The sequence below is a fragment of the Filicampus tigris genome, chromosome 14 (genome assembly GCF_054856515.1).
Source record: "Filicampus tigris isolate MCC_2025a chromosome 14, RoL_Ftig_1.0, whole genome shotgun sequence".
In the NCBI taxonomy this organism is placed as follows: Eukaryota; Metazoa; Chordata; class Actinopteri; order Syngnathiformes; family Syngnathidae; genus Filicampus; species Filicampus tigris.
Window position 1 is genome coordinate 14,862,980 of NC_141230.1, and position 19,674 is coordinate 14,882,653.

Here is a 19,674-nt window from a genome sequence, read left to right on the forward strand (position 1 = left end):
GCCATGAAAAGGTACCTCGCGGAGGGGAGCAAGGCCAAAGGTTTCAACACAACCAACTTAATCCGACATTTGAAAAACAAGCAATTGGGAGACTGGTGAGTTTACGAGGCTCACTGCATTGAATAAAGTCAAGGCGAGCAGACGGCGTATGGCACGCATGCTGCAGCTTGTTATGCATGACGCGTTACTGTCAGCGCAGTATAGTCACCATGAATAAATGGAAAAATATACAGATGTTCCATGTGATCGGAATCGGTATCGATATCGGCCGATCTCACTCATGCATGATCGGCATCGGTGTCATAAAACCTGATCGGGACATCCCTAGCTTTAAGGCATCAATGTGAATGCAATAAACGACATAATCGCGCATCTGATCTCATAAACACACTGAACTTTGCACTTCTCTAAATTAGTTTTGCATTAACTTTTATTAAGACAGTTAAGAGAGCAGGTGCATGAATATGTGCTGTTTGGCTTTCCCACTCCAGGTGTCCTGACCTAAAGGAAGAGAGCTGCTTAGTCACAGGAAATAACAAGGACCAAAGTCAGACCATATTTAGCAATAAAGCCTTAAAATAAACTGAATTCATAATAACAATGCCTTTTAGAAGTGGTCCAAAAAAAGAGATCACTAGTCAAGAGCATGGTCGACACAACCCCTTATTTGCTGCTAGACCTCCAAACATGCAATTAGTCATAAGCACAGTCTTCTGATTAAATTGGGCTTATTCCATACTGAATTAAAAAAATAAATAAAATATGCCAGTCACTTATTGCCCGACTATACACGGCATCTGCTGGTGTCAGGCATTTTCAAATGTAAGTGTCCTCTATCTTTTTCACAGATTTCAATGATATTCACAAGTTGAGGGTACGATCCACTTCCGCTGATTTGAAGCCAGTTTAGGCGCGATGCGTGTGTGTGAAGCCTAGACGGGAGAGTGAGGCAATGAAAATTTATGAAAGGCCATGTGCGTAAAAAAGGACTTGCGCGCGAACGGGAGAATGTGACCCTTAATGAATTGGTCAAATTAAATTGGGGAATAACTCAGAAATCAAAATGTGACACATTCAGACAAGATTCAGAAACAAAGGGTGTTGCTATTATTTATTGTAAATGACTGGCAAATCTGTTGATTTAGTTCAACTGGATTAACCACCTAATTTTTACGTCAGCAATTACTGTGTGGCGCAGCAATTCACCAAACTTGTATCAGCTCAAGGGTCAAAACTGATGAAAGGTTCTTACAAAAAACGACCATTACATTAGCTCAACCTGACAATGAATGATATGTTTATCAAACACATCTTCTAATGTTGCAGAAAATCTGGTCCCATAAAGAGGGCAATAAATTGATAAAACAATAAATGCACACATATGACCAAGTGGTGCATGTGCACATGCAGCAAAATGTAATCGTTCCATTTAAGCATCCGAAGAACACGATGATACAACAAACAAGTGAAGTTCCTGTGACAAATTCGCCGAACACTAATGTATCAAAACACCAGACGGCATTGCCGGAGTGGTGTATCTAGGCCTTAACAGTGAGATGTCAAGTGTTTTGAAACAAACAGCCTTTCTGATCTTTGGCATACTTGGGGTGGTCATTTTCCCCACATTAAAATAAATAAATAATAAACATCCACAAAGGTACATGGAGACTCTACGTTGCCCATTGGTGTGAATGTTTGCTAATACTGAAAAAGTGAAGAGTGTACTCTGCCTCTTGCCCAAAGTCAGCTGGGATGGGCTCCAGCTGACTCAGAGCAGCTATGTGTAAACAAATACAATGTAATGCATTTTTAAACTTTATTAAGCAAAACCCACACTTACTTAACTAACTTCAGCGTGACGAATGAGCAGAGAGTAAACAACTGAAGAATGTTGATGATCATGTACATACAGGTACGGCTTCACAAATCAGCGTTGAAAACAGACCTTTGCATGCAGCAACCTACGTCCTTTAAAATAATCTAAACACATATTTGCTGATGTTATTTGCCAACATTTGCAATAACAAAGACTGTGTTTTTCCTAGAACCAATTTTGTCAGCAATGTATCAAACGATGCCAACAAAAATTAAGAATTAGGGTTGCTTTGTTACCTTTATTTCATTGGTTTTAGATTTGGATTTATAACGTTTACTCAATCAACAGAATAAGTGGGTGGTGCAATATACTTGCACACATTCTCCTGATGTTAGCTCAAACGAAAGAAAAACGAAATTCCTGGGCCCAGATGACTAAACATGAAAATAATCCCTTGCTTCTGTAAATAACGAGATGAAATGCTGAAAGCAAGAACAGTGTTTGTTTGGCTGTCCTCAACTAAGTCTGAATACAGTGCACAATAGTTACTTCTCAACCAAGTATGGCAACATCTAATTTTAAAATGTACTACAATTACTTAATAATCTGATTTTTATTCATTGATACCATTTTATTATTAGCAATGACAGCAAGAGACATTCGTCTGAACAGTTTTTTTGTGTCTTCCACTGACAGATGATGCAATCCAATGCATGTATGGGCAATGCCAACCAGCTAACGCTAACTCTATTTTTGCCTTCCCAAAGCCACGTTTCAAATCAGTATTTGTACAGGACTTCAAATATGATTAACCTAAGACACGCTTCTTACCCCTGAACACCTTCTTTAGTCATGACGAGTTATTTTCTTGGAGAACGTGCTGTACTGCAGAAGACAGGGACAGAGGTGCACCGCGTCAGCTGTTACAGCATGCTCGGGAACCGGAAAAGGGGACATATTTTGAGGGGACACCAAATACCGAGAGTTTTTTTAACCCGAGTAGAAACAAAAGGATTGAATTGTTCCACTCTGTGTTTTAATAACATTGGTTATGAAAAAAATAAAAGCTATCACCCGATATAAAACACTTTTTCAAAAATATTATAAAGCAAGCTTGAAGTGTGTTTGTAAAGGCTATGGACAATATGGATCAGAAATATGAATGTCACTGGTTAATGATTGCTTCTGACTCCACCTGAGTACAGTGCATGTATTTATTAAGTAAATGTGCAAATTAAATTCCAACCAAACAGACAAATGAAACGAAGAGTTTTTTGTTTGTTGTCTTTTAGTTATTTTTTTAAATGGTGAGTGTGTATTTAAAATAAGAAAATATGATAATATTATTCATTCTTCTATTGTTTATTCAAGTGTTACAGAAAAACAAAGCATAACGAAAAAAAACGATTTGTTTTTTTCACTCTTTAAAGTGGTAGAAGGTTTTCTCCATTTCCACTGAAGAAATATAATTAATTATGATATTATTGTTGGAGCTACTGCTGGCAACCAGTTCAGGGTGCAGGAGCTGCAGATTTATTGCATATATTGAAAGAAGGAAAATAGAAATAATATTTACAAGTTCTCATTACAAAAGCATTCATCTTAAAAGTGGACAACTCAATTTAAGGCATGCGTTGCATGACTTTGAATAAGGAGCAGGAAGTGACTCAAGTTGCCTTCTGGGAGGTGCACAGTGAGTTTGAAAGCCAGACTAAAATAGCTTTCACAATAAGCAACTCTGCAATTCTACAGAGTAAACCATTCTTCTTCTTCTTCTAAAAAAAAAAAAAAAGAGTCTTCAAGCTGTTTATTGAAACTCCCAGTTGACGTTAAATGTCAACCTAAACATAAAACAAAAAGAATTGCATATGTATTTAAATCGACCACATAGCTTTGCTTTCGATAAATCTGTTTGGCTTAATGCCAACACACAATGCAAAATGACCATAAACAGGCTAGCAAATTGCATCAGTGTTACAGCCCTTTGGGTAATGAATAGTCGAACATAAATGGTGGAGCAAAACATCTAGACAGGAACTATACCAATACTCACAGGCATAAATAATTTTTCCTCCGGAAAATTCTGACTAATATTACTGCGGCTGACTGAGGAGTTTTGACCTGCATCAAGTAAGTCTGTATTATACTACCAGTAAGTGGCCAATGCAGGAAAGTGGCATAATGGGGGAGGTTGTACGGTTGTTAAAAAACCCCGGCTACGTGTAGACAAGGCCTTAGAGCGCTAGTTCTTTTTTTGATAGGATCATATTACAACTACAGTAGTAGTGTTCCGTTCCATTGGCCACTGATTATGATTGCTCAATTTTTGTGGAAAAGTACGTGATCAGTAATGTTGATCAAAGCCTTTCATTGCCGTTCACAAAAACGATCACCCACTGCTCGTACTTTGAAGCCTGCAGCCACCTGAGACCAGTCTTTTCGCAGTGTAGGGTCCCATCCCCCTTTCCGTAACACTGTGCAGGCACACAGCAGCTACATACTCAAACATGTCTGCCGTCTGAAACTTTTGTGGCATTTTATTTATTGGACTTTTTGCACTATTTAATCTGTTGAGAGTCCTGATTATTTCAATCTGTTCAAGGTTGTGTTACTAAAAACAAATAAATTAACCAAGTTATCTGTTTGACTTAATAGTTACTGCATTGTGTCAGCAATCGGTATCGACAGATCTCACTCATGGATTATCGGTTTTGTAATCGGAAGCATAAAACCTTCATTGGAAGACCCCTAATTACAACCAGGGGCGGAACCATGGGTGGGCCTGGGTGGGCATGGGCTCACCCAGGTTGACAGACTGCCCACCCAGTGAGATTCATGAAAAAATATATACTTTTGAATTTTTAGTAAATTATTAGTAAATTATTTTTTTATTTGAGTATGTTGTGTTTTTTATCTTATTGAATATTAAGAATAGCATAATTATGGTTGTCTCAGGAAGATCTGAAATTCATATTATTCAGTTTGTCATTTTATTTGAATATACGAAGTGGACAGGAAGATTGTGCTCAATGAAAGAAATATTCAGGCCCACCCATATTTTTCCAGGCCCACCCATGAGACACGTTCTGGCTCCGCCCCTGATTACAACACACAGCTCTGATAGATTAGAGCTCTTTGGCGCACACAATTAGGTGACTCAAGCTAGGCTATTATATAGCTGAGAAATTTTCAGCTAAAGAATTGTATTAAATGAGGTACTGACAACAGGTAGTGATCACAACAAGAGCAACTGTATGCTTCCAAGTGAGCATTAAAGTGTAGGCCTCCATTAACTTTCCTCTTTTGCCTTTGTCGAGTGCACTGAGGGCGCTCGGGTATCAAGAGAGCTTTGCAAGCTTGGCTTTCAGTGTAAGTGATGGTGGTTTGAATACAGTGGGGGATCATCAAAGCTTTTCTCAGACTGTTGGCCACAAGAGATATTGATGCAGGAAAGAGCCTTCCTGTTGCCTGCTCTTCCAGCCAAACAATGTGACTATTAGTGAAGCAGGTCACTGCCCCAAGGGAACCGTTAGTATTTACATTCCATTCATCTCATATTTGCAAAGCCCCTTTGAAATAATTACACTCAGCCAGAACCAAACTGTTGATACTCATTTGTGTGCATCACTAAAGAAGATTGTAGCTGAGCCCAGGGATTCACACAGGTGGTAGAAAGTTATTTTACCATCCGTTTCAACAACTTTGGCCTTTAACCCAGCCACTGAAGACCTTTCACCACAACAACACACACACAAATTTATGTGCCTACAACTGTTCAATTATGTATGAGAGGGGACCTATGTGACCCGTGGGTTTATTCTTGAGTGGCCTGTAAGGACTTAAATTGTGTGCACTTGAACATACACTTTGGATCATTTGCATACATGCATTTTGCTTGGACATGCGAGCAAAAATTAAATGTGCAAGAAAGGACAGTGAACTCAAAACAAGCAGCAGTTTGACAGAGTGAACAGTTCTTTAAAAAAAAAAAAAAAAGCTTCAAGCTGTTTGATTTCGCTTCCAGATGAAGTTTACAGTGAACTCAACATAAAACTAGGAGAAATACATTTTGCTTATTTAAAATCATCATACAACTTTGCCTTTAAGTCTGCTATCACTTTTCACGTCTGCTATGTGCCAACAATGCCATAGACAGGCTAACAAAAAGCATTTATAGTTCTGGTGTTATGACTTTTCAAGCAATGGATGTTGACAGACAATATAACAGTACTCACAGGCAAATTTTCTTTATCCTCTGTGAAAAACAAGTAATGCCATTGCAGTTTACTGAGTCACAGTAGTAGTGAAAGTCTTCTTCGTTTGTGTTTTGTGACTGTATTTGTTTAATGATGTTATCAATCTATGTTTTATAAAGTAAATAGTATAGTGTGTTCTTTTCTTCATTAAAAACACATTACCAACATTTTTTTCCTGTGACTTTTGGTGCTACTGCAACGAATAAAATACATTTCCATTTGTCCATGGGAAGATGATTTGAAGAAAAACTTGTATCTCGAGGCACCACTGTATTTTAAGAGTGCAACTGAAAATCAAGCAGTAAGATAGTAAGAGGAGATGGACTTTTACTTTCCAAAACATAACTTATTTTTCCCCCCAGTTTCTCCTTCCTGAGGTCAATCTACCTGCACGCCTTGCATCGAGCTACCTGTGTGTGCGGGTACATTTCTGTGTATAATAATGTGATTCTCCTGTCAAATGCTGATGCATTCTGACAGGGAAAGAAGCAGATGAAAAGGCTTTGGATGAACACAGTGACGTGTTAACCTAAGATCTCTTCCTACACCGGCTGCAAGGCAGTCAAGGTCTTATGCAAATCCTGAGTCATTTGGGAACATTTCCAACTGAAGAACCACCTCTGGGTTTTATCCTGTCTCTGAGAGGCCACAAATATCCATTAAGCATCTGACTAGATGGAGGTACTTCACACCTTTTTACATGTAAAGCAATGGAAATGTACCTCCATTGGCTGGTTGAAAGGAGGGCCAACACCGCATTGCACAGCAGCCATTTGGCGGCTCCATTCTTCTAGATCTATTGTTGTCAGCTTCCTTTAGTCTCCATCTTGAACATCACTCACCAGTCACCAGTCCCAGTTGTAAAAAAAATCTCCTAATTTGGGTGTCAATGTCTGCAACAGAATTGATGACTTATAGTATGTCGGGTGAGTACTGAACAAAGAATTTGACGCTCATTGCGTTCTCTAAATTTATAACCCATTTTGTACAGAGAATAGCTGAGCGGGTAACAAAACTATTGACCATGGTTAAACACTTGTATACAAGCCCGGTGTCAAGAGGGCAAAAAATGAATTGGGTCAAAGAGGAACTTAACATTGTTCTCTCCTTTTCTTACAGCGCCATATGGATTTTAATTACAACCGAAGACTCTTTAACATTGGTGTCAGTCAGGAGTGCTTAAGATAAAAGTGCACAGATGTTCTTGCAATTACAGGGTCCGCACAGCCCTCCTTCTGCTGCTTTCCAGTTAGATCAGGTGGGGACATTTGTGTTGGGAGACCCCTTGTCTCCGCCCACCAACACACACACCCACACGCACACACACCCATCCCCCAACCCTTGGGGGCAACAAGAGCTGCTTGAGTGAAAACACACACGAGACAATCAATATAAGAAGCATTGAATTTGTTTATTTTCAAGTAAAAAACAACAACACGCATTTACATTTTTTAAAAAAAAGTTTAAAAAGCAGCATGCAATTTGTTTCTCTTACAAAACTTCCAGTGTGAAAGACAACAATAAATAAAAAGCTTTCAGATAATCACACAAATTAAGTGCGAACACACAAAACGCTTCCAACTATTTACAGTTTCCAGAAGCAGCTACATCCCTCACAGTAAAGACATTCTATGCCCGACCTAGTATGACCTCACTGTTTTTACAAAAAAAAAAAGAAAAAAGACTGTAAAGCACAAGGAAACATTCTGCTTTAGGGAAACAAACCTTACAGGGCAAACAAATTCAAACGTATGTTTTTTGTTTCTTTTTTTACAGCTGTACAAATTGTAGTATAATGTTGAATTAAAGCTTAGATTCAAGTCTCACATTTTAGAGGTTCAGTCGAGTTAACTTGACAAAACACTCGATGACTCTGACTCGGTCGACACTGATGAAATCTGCCCGCGCTTTTTTGTCATGAGAGTTGCTTTCTGACTCGATCTGCTGTTCAGAGTCAACGCACTCCTGGCGGACTTTTTGAATTTAACTCCCAGGAAAGCATACAGGATGGGGTTAAGGCAGCAGTGGAAATACGCTAAGGCTTCGGTGATAGGGATCCACTTCTCCACTGCTTGTTCCAGGTCACAGGAAGGCGTGACCACGTTGAGCATCATGAGGGTGTCCAGAAAGAGGCCCATGCAATATGGCAGCCAGCAGCAGAAGAAGCATAGGATGAGGATGACCGTGGTCTTCAGGGCTTTCTTCTTCAGCGCTTGACCCTTGGCGCCTTGAGACAGCTTGGCGATGATGATGCAGTAGCAGATGAGAATAACCAAGCCGGGCAGCACGAAGCCCACGAGGATGTGTTGGAAGCGGAAAACCACCATCCATATGAGGCTGCTCTGCTCGGGGTAAATGCGCTGGCAGACGATCCTGGAGTCGGCCATCTCCACGCTTCCGTCGGTCATGAAGAGGAAGTTTGACGAGCCCGTGTCTTGCGTTCTGGCGAACACCAGGTCAGGTACGGTGAGGATAGTGGCGGGTAGCCACACGCCCACGTAGATGATTTTGCTCGCCAGAAGCTTCCTCGTGGCTTGGCTGTTAGTGGCCCTCACTACAGCCAAGTATCTGTCCAGGCTGATAAAGGCCAGGATGAGCACGCTGCTGTACAGGTTGACGGTGTAGATCATGTGCACAAACACACAAAGGAAACTTCCAAAGTACCAGTTTTTGGCTGCATCCACAGCCCAGAAGGGCAGCGTGAAGACAAACAGCAGGTCAGCCACAGACAGATGCAGCCTGTACTTATCTGTCATTGTTTTGACTTTTTTCTGGTAGCCCATCACAATGACTACTAATCCATTGCCAATGACGCCAAGAACAATTATAATCCCAAAAACGGCTGGCAGGAATATCTTTTTGAAGTCATTGCTGAGAGCTCGGCCGCATGGCTCTTGAAAGTCCAGGTCGAAGTCTCCAGACTCCTCAGAGAAGTTGTCGGAACTGTTGGCGAATATGTAGACATCCATAGCAACCTTAAATGGGTAAAAACATGGAGAGAACACAGTCAGACATGTGGCACTTTACTGCGTCAGATGGAAGATACAAAAATGTAAAAGTTATATTCTGAAGCTTTGTTTGGATAAGCTTTACACTTTTTCTTTGGTTTAATAATGCACTCAGACAAATACAGGCAATGTAATCAGAAACAGCAAATAGTCAACAAGGAATTTATTGAAAACGTAGCAAATGCAATTTGCCACACATAATCATTTCTTGCAGAAAAGCAATTGCGTTCTTCATGAGACATAGATAATAATAATAAAATAAAGAACAACAACAACAAAAAACTCACCTCCGAGTTAAGAAACCAAGTTAATGAAACGTTAGGACTGCTATGTGTGTGCGCATCTGAACAGTGTGTTGTGAGTGGCTGCAGCACGCGCCTCAAATAATGCCGTGCGTGTCCCCCGCGTCCCCTCCCCCAAAGGAGGCGGGTCCCCACTGTTCCAAAAACGGTTGGACTTTATAAAGACCCTGAGCTGTGAAAGTTTGCTCCCTGAAGCTCGCTACTTTTATTGAACACAAATAGACGTTTTTTGCGTATTTTGAATGCATTGTTTACATTCCTTAATTTACAAGCACATACTTCATACAAACGCACCAGAGGTCGTAAAATTACTCACTCTCTATACTTCAGTTGGAATACTTGTTAAAAAGATTTGGGTAAAAGGTGAGGTATTGATTTATCTCCTGTAAGTAAAAAATAAATGTACTTCACTACAAAATTTTGAAAAAGTAACAAGCTTATTTTCACAAAGTATAGAGAGTACACATTTCTACTATAGGGAGTAAAAGTAAAACGTTGTCAGAAAATTAAATACTCAAGTAAAGTTCAGGTATTTGAAAAAACTATCAAAGCGCAATAACAAAGTACAATATGTACTGTAGTTACTTCACACCCCGGAGACGCTCATGAGTGCACTCTCTCAGCAGGCACACGCACAAACACACGATATGGATGAGAGGTCATTCAGTTGAAGTGGATTGATGGACAATTGCAACACTTTTGGCTTTACAGAGGATTTTATCTTTGTTCAAGGCCCCGCAAAGTGAATTCAGATATTTGTTTCTAAACACACCATCATACATGTTTGATGATAATTGTTGAAAATGTACAAATACTGAGAGGTAGGACTCACTTGTGGAGTCACAGTTTAGCGTGGAACTTGTCTTCACCATCACCATTTCAGTTCTTCTGATGTTTTGGGCGTGGCTAAAACCTTGCCTCGTGACTCACTTCGGCTCGGGCATGAGTCGTCCCTGTCTCACTATATAAAAACTTTGAGCGCCTTTCTTCGCGTAATTTGCGCAATTGCAGCATACAGCTAGCTGTGCCCACGCCCCAAAAAATACATATTCCGTTCAGATAGTCCGCTGGTGTGATGGCTTTAGAGTGCTTCATTGTCTGCTATGAGTGTGTGCATGTCACAAAGCGAAGGTGGAAGAAAGGCCTCATTTGATGTACTGTACATAGTGATTGCATTTAACCATTCAAATCTGGCAGGATAGTTAACAACAGTCTTTCCTGTGGTGTGTCAAATTTAAAAGACATTTATTTCCACTTGACAGGAACTGTAATGCTGTGGTCGAACAGAATTCAAAATTTAATATAAAGTCAATGCAGTTTGAGTAAATAGGTCTGATGACACATTTGCGGTGACACGAGTGGGTAGGGCCAGAGTGGGACTCATTTTAAGTCCTGGAGTTTGAGGGCTCAGACCGGCCCACTTTAGTTCATGTTTTAATGAAGATACACAAATTCATATTGCAACTCCAGGGGGGACATTGACATATGTGGTAAGTGTATGTACTTACAGAATTTAGCATTAGTCCATATTTTAGCACAAACACTGGCCATCTGTTTGACTAGCGATGTAAAAAAACAATTTTCTGTCAGGGAAGGTGGAGCACCTCCTCTTCTCTGTTTTGGTGTGGTGCAAATGAAGCAGTAGTGGCAGCAAACTCCTGCGAGAGGCAAATTGTTGTTTCACCTTCAGTGTGAGACGTAGCATTGGGTCCCTTGAAAGTTGCCTTGTAAAGCTTTGTTATTGTCATTATTAATTTTTATCATCCACTCATCAGAGCTGGGTAATCTGCCCGTGTCTGACTGGTCCGTCTATCCTCCTATGACGGATGCCCATTTTGTAGGCCATAAACGATAGATGGGAAACTTGAAAAAATAGACGGACTAAGCATAGTCGGAATCCAATTTTTTTCGTCGATGTAATCCTCTATTGTCTATTTTTGCGGTGAGGCTTCAATGGAAACAATGAGGCTTTCGTTTCCCGTTGGCTGCGGCCGAAACAAGTGTGAATACTTAAATTCAACTTAAAAACTATGCCCCCCTATACCTATGATTGTGATCTTTTAAAGCCTTTTTAAAATCAATTTTCTAAAATCTTTTTCTTGCACTGTATGCCCTTGAGAAATGTAATTAAGTTACCTTATATGTTTGTACTTTTAAAAAATATATATATATCTTTAGTTCTTTTGTTTGTAAATGATTGCAATGTTGTACTTTTAATTATGTGTTTTACATTGAATCAAGAAATGTGCTATATGAACAAATCTGTCTTTCCTTGCCTAATGTTTTGGATGTCACCTAAAGTGGGGATCTTCTTTTGCTTTCATACAGTGCTGAAGTGTTATGTCTACACTCCAAAGTGCTGAGTAACCCCAGTGGATGTGCAAAGTACCTTACATGCTATAATGAGGGATTTCAATCAAACAGCCTTGGGGCATACGACTCGATTCTCTCGCAGCTTTGCCAATCCTCTCTGATTTCAGTTAAGTTAGTGATGACAGGTCCCGGCCACACTGAACCCGCCTCCCTCCTCAGAGAGCAGGCCGACGGGTGTCTGAAACTTAAGCTGCACCAGGAGACATGCAAATGCTAAGCCTTGCCTTTGAAATATGAGACTGGTGATAGATTTTATACATTGATGTGTGTCATCGATTTCATTGCTTTCAAGCTGGTTTTAAAAGCATCGTGCATGTTTTGAACGCCTTCAAATAGAATAAGACGCAGTTTGGGGAAATTAAGATTACTGTGTTTTCTTTTTTCAACATTCATATCCTAAGTACCGTACACAGTCACACTTCATGTCTAAATCACCTGTTAGGTTCGTGAAAGATTGTAATTCACTACTATAAAAAAAATCACCTCAATTTACAGCTGCGAGTTTCCAAACAACCGCAGCGAGGTGTTATGCAACTTAGCAGGGTGATATTTTCAAATAGGGAAGTTCGCACATTGCACACAATAATAAACGTTCCAACTGTCTGTCATGGGTTCTTGCAGAGGCTTGAACATCCCCGATGTGTTATTTATTTGTATTTTGTTTGTCACCTTTGTTGCAGTAATTACATTTTATAACATGAAGACGATGTGCTTTCTCACCACTTAAATGGGAAGACAAAAATTAATTAGAAGCTCAGTCATCACAACTTTGATACAGTAACTGAATAACTATCATCTAATGATCAACAATCGTGACTCACACACATGCTGATTGACGCAAAGAAGAGAAACCAGCACTTCAGAGGTCTTATCAAAGTGGTTTTACAGTCATCTTTTGTGTTTGGTATCCTCAGAGGGACTCCCGATGAGAGAAATGGGGAGAATTTGCAGCTCTGAGAAAGGCCACTGTATTGCTATGTTGCTCTTATCAACATTATCCAGACGCAGGCATTTGCTGTGTTATCATTCTGTAAGCACAAATTCTTTGGTTTCATCTGTGTGGACTATTTCGTCTTTACTTCCACTCGCCCACTCTGTGAAACTGTTTTTTTTCTTTTCTTTTTTTGAAAATTATTATTATAGCAATTTAGAGTTAGAGTTGGACTCAAATTTCCCTCCAAATGCCTGATTTACGAATGACCCGACTTACGAGTTTTCAAGATACGAACCCATCCATCCATCCATCCATTATCTGTACCGCTTCTCCTCACAAGGGTCGCGGAGCGTGCTGGAGCCTATCCCAGCTGTCTTTGGGCAGTAGGCGGGGGACACCCTGAATTGGTTGCCAGCCAATCGCAGGGCACACAGAGACAAACATCCGCACTCACAATCACACCTAGGGGCAATTTAGAGTATCCAATCAACTTACCATGCATGTTTTTGGAACGTGGGAGGAAACCGGAGTACCCGGAGAAAACCCACGCAGGCACGGGGAGAACATGCAAACTCCACACAGGGAGGCCGGAGCCAGGATCGAACCCACGACCTCTGAACTGTGAGGCGGACGTGCTAACCAGTCGACCACCGTGCCGCCTCAAGATACGAACCATCACTGCTAATTTTTTTGTCTTGAGTTGCAAGGAGTTTTGCAAGGAGTAAATAAGTCTTGAAAAAAGACTTATTTGCCACCCCCATCTGAAGTTTACTGTTAAACTAAACATGAAAGAAAGTGAATTACACATTGTGCATTTAACCAAACCACTTTAAAGGGACACTTGGATGAGCGTAACATTCGCACTTGTTTAGGTTTGCATGTAAAAATGACATCAGTACTAAAATGCCCACCTCAAAAGACTCTGTAGTGATTTAAGGGCTTTTTTTGTGATTAGGTTTACAACAAATTTCCCCGCCACTTTTTGGGGCGTGGCTTATGTTATGTTTTCGGTCATATTCGGTCGGTAATATTGCTTGCTTTGTCAATTCTGTTGTCTAAAACGGCGACAGGTCGCCACCAAAATGCAAATGCACATTACTATTCTTGTCAAGATAAATTCCCCCCGCCCAAATCCGACTTATATTTCAGAGTGACTTAAATGTGTTTTTTCTTTATTTATTTTATTGAAGTCTGAAAATACGGTTTGGCAGACTGCGGCCAGCAGGGAGGGGACTCCAGATGTTGCTAAGAGGGTATATTTTTAGTTTTTTTGTGTGGCAATAATGTATTATCTTAGCCCAGGCAACATTGTCATGGACGACCAAAGTGCACCTGTATCTGTGATGACCTCTTGACTGAAAATAGACTATTAAAAAAGACCTGCTCGGCTCCAAGCGCCATTACGATTATGGCTTGTGGATGCATCACTGTGGTAGGAAGAAAAAGCTCTATCTTTCCTAATTTTGCTTCTTTGTAATGTTTTTTAAAAAAGTAAAATAACAGAAATGCTCTGTACATCTAAAACTATTCAGCCTTTTCCTTTAACATTAACTGAATAAGTGCTGATGCAGTACATTTCTTTAAATCATCGACAGGGACTTACAATTGTATGTAGCTCTTTGGTATAAACGAAAACTCGCTAGTTTATACAGCCGAGATGAGTCATTTTTAGAAGATTTAAAGAGGAAAATGCCAAAAAGTCACACTTGACGATTGAAATTCACAATGAGCTCTGATAATAGTTTGGATATTGTATGAATTTAAAGGACAAATTCATAGAGTCAGTTGAAACCGTGATTCTCAACTTCAAGTTTAGGTATTTGTCAGTAGCATTATTGTTTTAACTGCTGTCCGTCTAAATAGAACTAATATTTGTGCAATTATAAGAAGTATAATCACTCCAATCGATGCACCGCCATGGCTTTTGCGTACATGGAGCTTATTACCGTGTACCATTTTGATTTGAGAGATCCCGTCTTCAACAAACAAGATCCCTCCCTTTCAGCTCTGGCAGGAGAGGTGCTGTCTCCACTGTCGGCACGAGGATTCAGATTGCTATCAGCCTCGGCATACAAAAGATCTGTGAGCTACTTAGAATACAAATCACAAGAAGTGTGAATGACGGCGAAGGGGGCTCTTCACTGGAGAATGGCTATTGAAATGAGATAGAAGAATGCCAGCAAGATAAAGAAAAGAGAGCATTGGTGTGCAGTTAACGGCATGCCTCCAGCTGCAACTCATCCCTCCGCAGGATAATTTCCGCATAATGACAAATCTGCTTAAATGTCACCTTCACTTTTCATGAGTCTTGTAGAAAAAATAACCGACAGCCTTGGTTATTTAAGTTGACTTGTGATGTTAACTATGGAAAATCAGAAGCAGGCAAAAAAAAAAAAAAACACACACGCTCATGTCTGGAGTACGTAAAATCATAAAACTATGTTTTATTGCCAATGCTTTGAGATACTTTTGCTCTCTGTGAGATTAAAAAAGCACTGTTCCATTGACTAAGGATCGCATAACAAATCATTAAGTTGCTTTAACGAGTATGTAATGTACTATGAGACCTCATCAGAGGTGCGAAGGGGAAATTATCCAGTTTCACTTAAATCATCTGAAAATTTTTATTTATTTATTCCAAATATATATTTTTGTTCCTCTACGCCATTGATGTATTTAGCTACAGGCGGAACAACGAAAGACTGAATTCAGCGATGTAGATGGATATACATTATTTATGTTTGAAGATAATTGCTGATAACATATGCAAAGACTGAGTATTCCGTTGTAGAGATATTCAACTGATTTATACTATTTCAAGTTTCCTGATGTTTGCCGTGTGGCTAAAACTGGGCTCAGGACTTGTCTACACGTGACTGGGACAAGTCCAACTCTAACCGCGGAAGTGCGTTTTCAAACGCATGCCAAGCCTCTAGGCGGCAGAAGTTAGCCAAATACTGTCCATTCAGAAGGAACTTCCGTCCTTTGACGTCACTTCAAAGAATCCCGAAACACGGCGCCAGACTCGTTCGGGAGGACCGACAAGAGGTCAGAATTGCTTTTAAACCTTTCAACGAGAAGCAGTAGTTGGTTGCGGACAAATAAGTAAGCAAAAAGCCCCTCAAGAATGGCTATAACCAACGCAGCGCCGGGGGAATCCATGTTGACTTGCATGAAAACGCAAGTCGCGCAAGTGACGTCAGAGCATTTTTGTCGGATAATGACGACGTAAATCTCCGGGTCTAACTGTCCACAGCCAAACGCGGATCCGGAGATATCCGCAAAACTCCACTGTGGCCGGAGTTTTGCGTTTTCAATGAAAAGACTCCGGGGACATGTGGATGATAGGGCTAACCGGAGGCTAATATCCGCCGTTTGCAAAACCCCCCGCTATGTGTAGACAAGGCCTCAGTCACGCACTCTGCACCAACATCAGTTGTCCCCACCTCCAGCCCGCATATTTTGCGATGCTTAACCGATTTTCATTGTTTCCGTGATAGTGACAACAAAGTTCTATTCTATTCTATCCACGAACTAAAGCACCTTCATTCACATCAGCAGTTATCCAGCGCAACTGCGATGTGCATTTAGCTAGCTAGCTACACCTTCGAAAATACATCTTTCCTTAGCCACTTAAAGCACCTCGTTATTGGCCTTGAGTGTGCGCACATCATGGAGAGAAGACAGGAGAGTGAAGTAATTAAAAGAAAAAAAAAAGTGTGACATGGTAGCTAGCGTGTGGACAGGGACTATGCAGTTGCATGACTGTACGAGCACCTCATTGTCGCACCGTGCAAAAGCCCGACAACAATCTGGTGGGATATATTCCAGCCACCAGAGACTTTGTGGCTCACACGTCGTTATGTGAAGGCATAAGATAGATGCTTGATGTAGTATCTATTTTTCCAGGTTAACTGACAGCTAAGCAGGGTGTGGTTTCGGTACATTCAGCAGACAGCCACACCATAGAGCGGAGACAATGGCGTGATTTTTCACGATTTTGAGGTCTCATTTCATATAACTGCGTATTTTTTTTATTCATTCAAATGTGGCAAGCTTGCTAACAAAACTCTTCTCTATGGTGTGTAAAACTTAGAAGACAATTAAAAATGGACTTTAAATGCTCTCCCATTAGATGGCAAAAGATACAACAAATCTGTTTATCCACGGTGACATGTCTTAAGGCTTCCTGCGTGTATTTCACACAACTTACACAAGTCAATTTGTGCCAATTCTGTTTTGTGTTTTGCTGTGATTTTTTTCTGTAAAATGGGTGCCTTGGGTCATAAAAGGTTGGGAAACACTGTTTTCGTTTTAGGTGGTTTCATTCTTCCGATATGAGAATGTGGCCTCTAAAATATTCTGGAATGAAGCGAATACCATTTTTTTCTATGACTTATTTTGATATGAATGTCCTGCATGCTTATGCACAGGCAAAATGTGCACTATTTCGCTTTGGAATGCCTGACTTCGCTATCTGGCTATTCATCTACCAGTCAAGGTTCCATCAGGGTATTTTTGTATTCCAACGCACTCAATTGGAAACAAAGAACATCCTGAATGCGCTTTTTGTCTTTATTCCATCACAAATAAACACACCAAATCGTCTCTGCGGGAGACACCAATACAATGCACCCAAATCTCACAAACAGGCGAAATTGAGTAAAAAATACTTTCTGCCATTATGGATGATTATATTTCCACACAAAGCATCCTGTTTGCATGCATATAAGTTTGTGTTTAAAGAGAGCGCTTCAACAATAGAGCCTCTTAAAAAGCACACTTCTTATCTTCGGAAGGCACCCTCTTAAACTTCCTACTTTTCAGGTTGCATGTGTTGCTGTCCCATTAAAGCACTTTCCTTGACCTCAATCAAGGTCACAATACTCCACTAAAATCAGAATGTACCGCAAGCTCTATGCAGAAAGAACTGCACATCCATGCTGAATACAAAATCTTTCTGTGGCTCCATATTCCAGTATGAAATTTATTCATGCCTTCCTATTTTTGTGTCCACCATGCGTGGTGAAGTTATTTCAGGGTCACAGCAGGACATCAATAGAAACACATAAACAAATGTCTCGCCACTTCAGTAGCAGTTAGACTCGGAGGATTTATTTCATTTTTCTTCTTTGTTGAATACTAACAAGGCAATTTCTTGGCACCACCACAAAATTGGTGGGCACAGACGTTGGTAATATTCATGCCAACTACCTTCCTCCATCTTTCTGCTGCCCGTTCCGACATGGAGTCTCTACATAAAAAGGAAAAAAAAATCCAAGAAGGACAGAAATCTGCTCTTTAGCATTTCTTTAGCATTCAAGACAGAAATGTCGATTTACATGAGACAGGAGGCAAAACAAGCCAAGACTGGTTGGGAAATGCAACGTGTTGCATAGGAATTGTGGTTTTTATATGACTTCATGATGAATGCAATCGGGGTTCCCTTTCCTTTTACGCCAACGTCTCCATTGTGGTTTTGCTTCGCACACATTATAAAAATGGCTTTTGCTTCAATAAGCATTCATGTTTGGATGCAATGATTTACACATGTAAAGACCCTGTAAAGTGAATTAAGAGATTTGTTTCTAAATATCCGTGCAGGCTGAGAACTATAGTGCTGAATTGTTCAAGATATACTGTAGCATCGAATTGTTTTTCTCCATTTCAGTTTCCAACACTTCTCTCTGTTGTCACAAATTTACAATCATATTTATTTTCACAATACAGGGACTTAATGAGTGACCTGCTCTTTTTTATTTATTTATTTATTCTTTTAAGTTTATTTCAAGAAAACAAGGTTACATATGACCCAAGAAGAACGTTATTATTAATCGCTTTTCTAAGTTCCAATACGATCCTTCTGCTGCTGTTGTTTGTGAGCGAAGATCCCAGCAAGTGTCCTTTCAGGCTCCCTGCAGGTGAAGGTTCCTCTATCTGGCCCAAAAAGACGTTGCATGAGACACAAAATGGGGCTCAGCTCGGCCCTGATCACCCCAGATAACAGAAACAATGGGCGAGATGACAGCAGATAAGCTTTCGAGAGTCAGGTGACCAAGGAGAAAGAGCCAATCAACCAGCTGCCAACTGGACTCATTACCTCCCGTAAGAGAACACTTCAAGTTTATGCACTTGTCAACTTTAAAGTGGAAAATAATTCTGCTTTACAACTTTCAATTTAATGCTTTCAGCTGTTTTTGTATTCATGAAGGTTGCGTTGTTTGAAACCATAAACTGTTAGTGCTGTGATGCTGTTGTTGACCAATTTCTAATGCAGAGTACGGCTGAGAAAGTGAAAAGGAACATTAAACAACGCTGTTTATGACAGTTCTGATTTATAAATGGGGTACTTTTCTGCAGACTCGACCATTTCATTGTCTGACCCTTTACTAGTACAGGGTAATATATCACTATATGTCATTATTTCATGTGACCTACTGGGGATTGTTCCTAAATATTTAAAAACAATCTCGAATAGGGCTTAGTTACCTCCGTCAAGCACAAGTGCAAAAAGTTGGTTAAGTTTGCATGTACACTGTCCTCAATTATTATCACCTCTGGTTAAGATGCATAATTAGCTTCAAATAAATTCACTCTTTTTTTGTCTCAATAATATAGGAGCAAAATTAAAAAAGAAAAACAGTGGAAAATCCAACCAAAGTGCATTGATTCAGTGGAGTAAAAAAAATTTCAAAAATTAAGAAATAATTCTTTTACATCAAATTATGCGTGCCACAATTATTAGGACACCTGATGTTTACGCTAAAACACTTAATCTTCTCCTATAATGTTTCACAAGATGGGAGAATACAGAATGATGGAACTTGGAAAAGAGTGGCAAAAGACTTTGCCACTGTAATGTAGCTACCTGAGAAGCTAACAGTTAGCCTAGCGCAGGTGTCAGCAACCTTTACCACTCAAAGAGCCATTTCGACCCGGTTTGAATGGAAAAGAAAACACTGGGAGCCGCAAACCCTTTTTGACA

At 40.1% G+C, this 19,674-nt stretch overlaps 2 protein-coding genes across 2 annotated transcripts in view; both read right to left on the bottom strand.

Moving 5' to 3' along the window:
- dars1 (aspartyl-tRNA synthetase 1) overlaps positions 1 to 2,793 on the bottom strand; it is a 25,318-nt gene extending 22,525 nt beyond the window's left edge. The window contains exon 1 of the mRNA XM_086051900.1: positions 2,648 to 2,793. Within this exon, the coding sequence (XP_085908026.1) occupies positions 2,648 to 2,670 (23 nt within the window). The 5' untranslated portion in view covers positions 2,671 to 2,793. The remainder of the gene's footprint in view (positions 1 to 2,647) is intronic.
- A 4,671-nt stretch (positions 2,794 to 7,464) lies between these two features.
- cxcr4b (chemokine (C-X-C motif), receptor 4b) lies at positions 7,465 to 9,428 on the bottom strand. The gene is made up of 2 exons (XM_086052405.1): positions 9,368 to 9,428; positions 7,465 to 9,047 (listed from the first exon to the last, which is right to left on the bottom strand). Exon 2 carries the CDS (start codon positions 9,039 to 9,041, stop codon positions 7,920 to 7,922), a length of 1,122 nt encoding a protein of 373 aa, XP_085908531.1. The 5' UTR covers positions 9,042 to 9,047; positions 9,368 to 9,428; the 3' UTR covers positions 7,465 to 7,919.
- Positions 9,429 to 19,674: the final 10,246 nt, after the last annotated feature.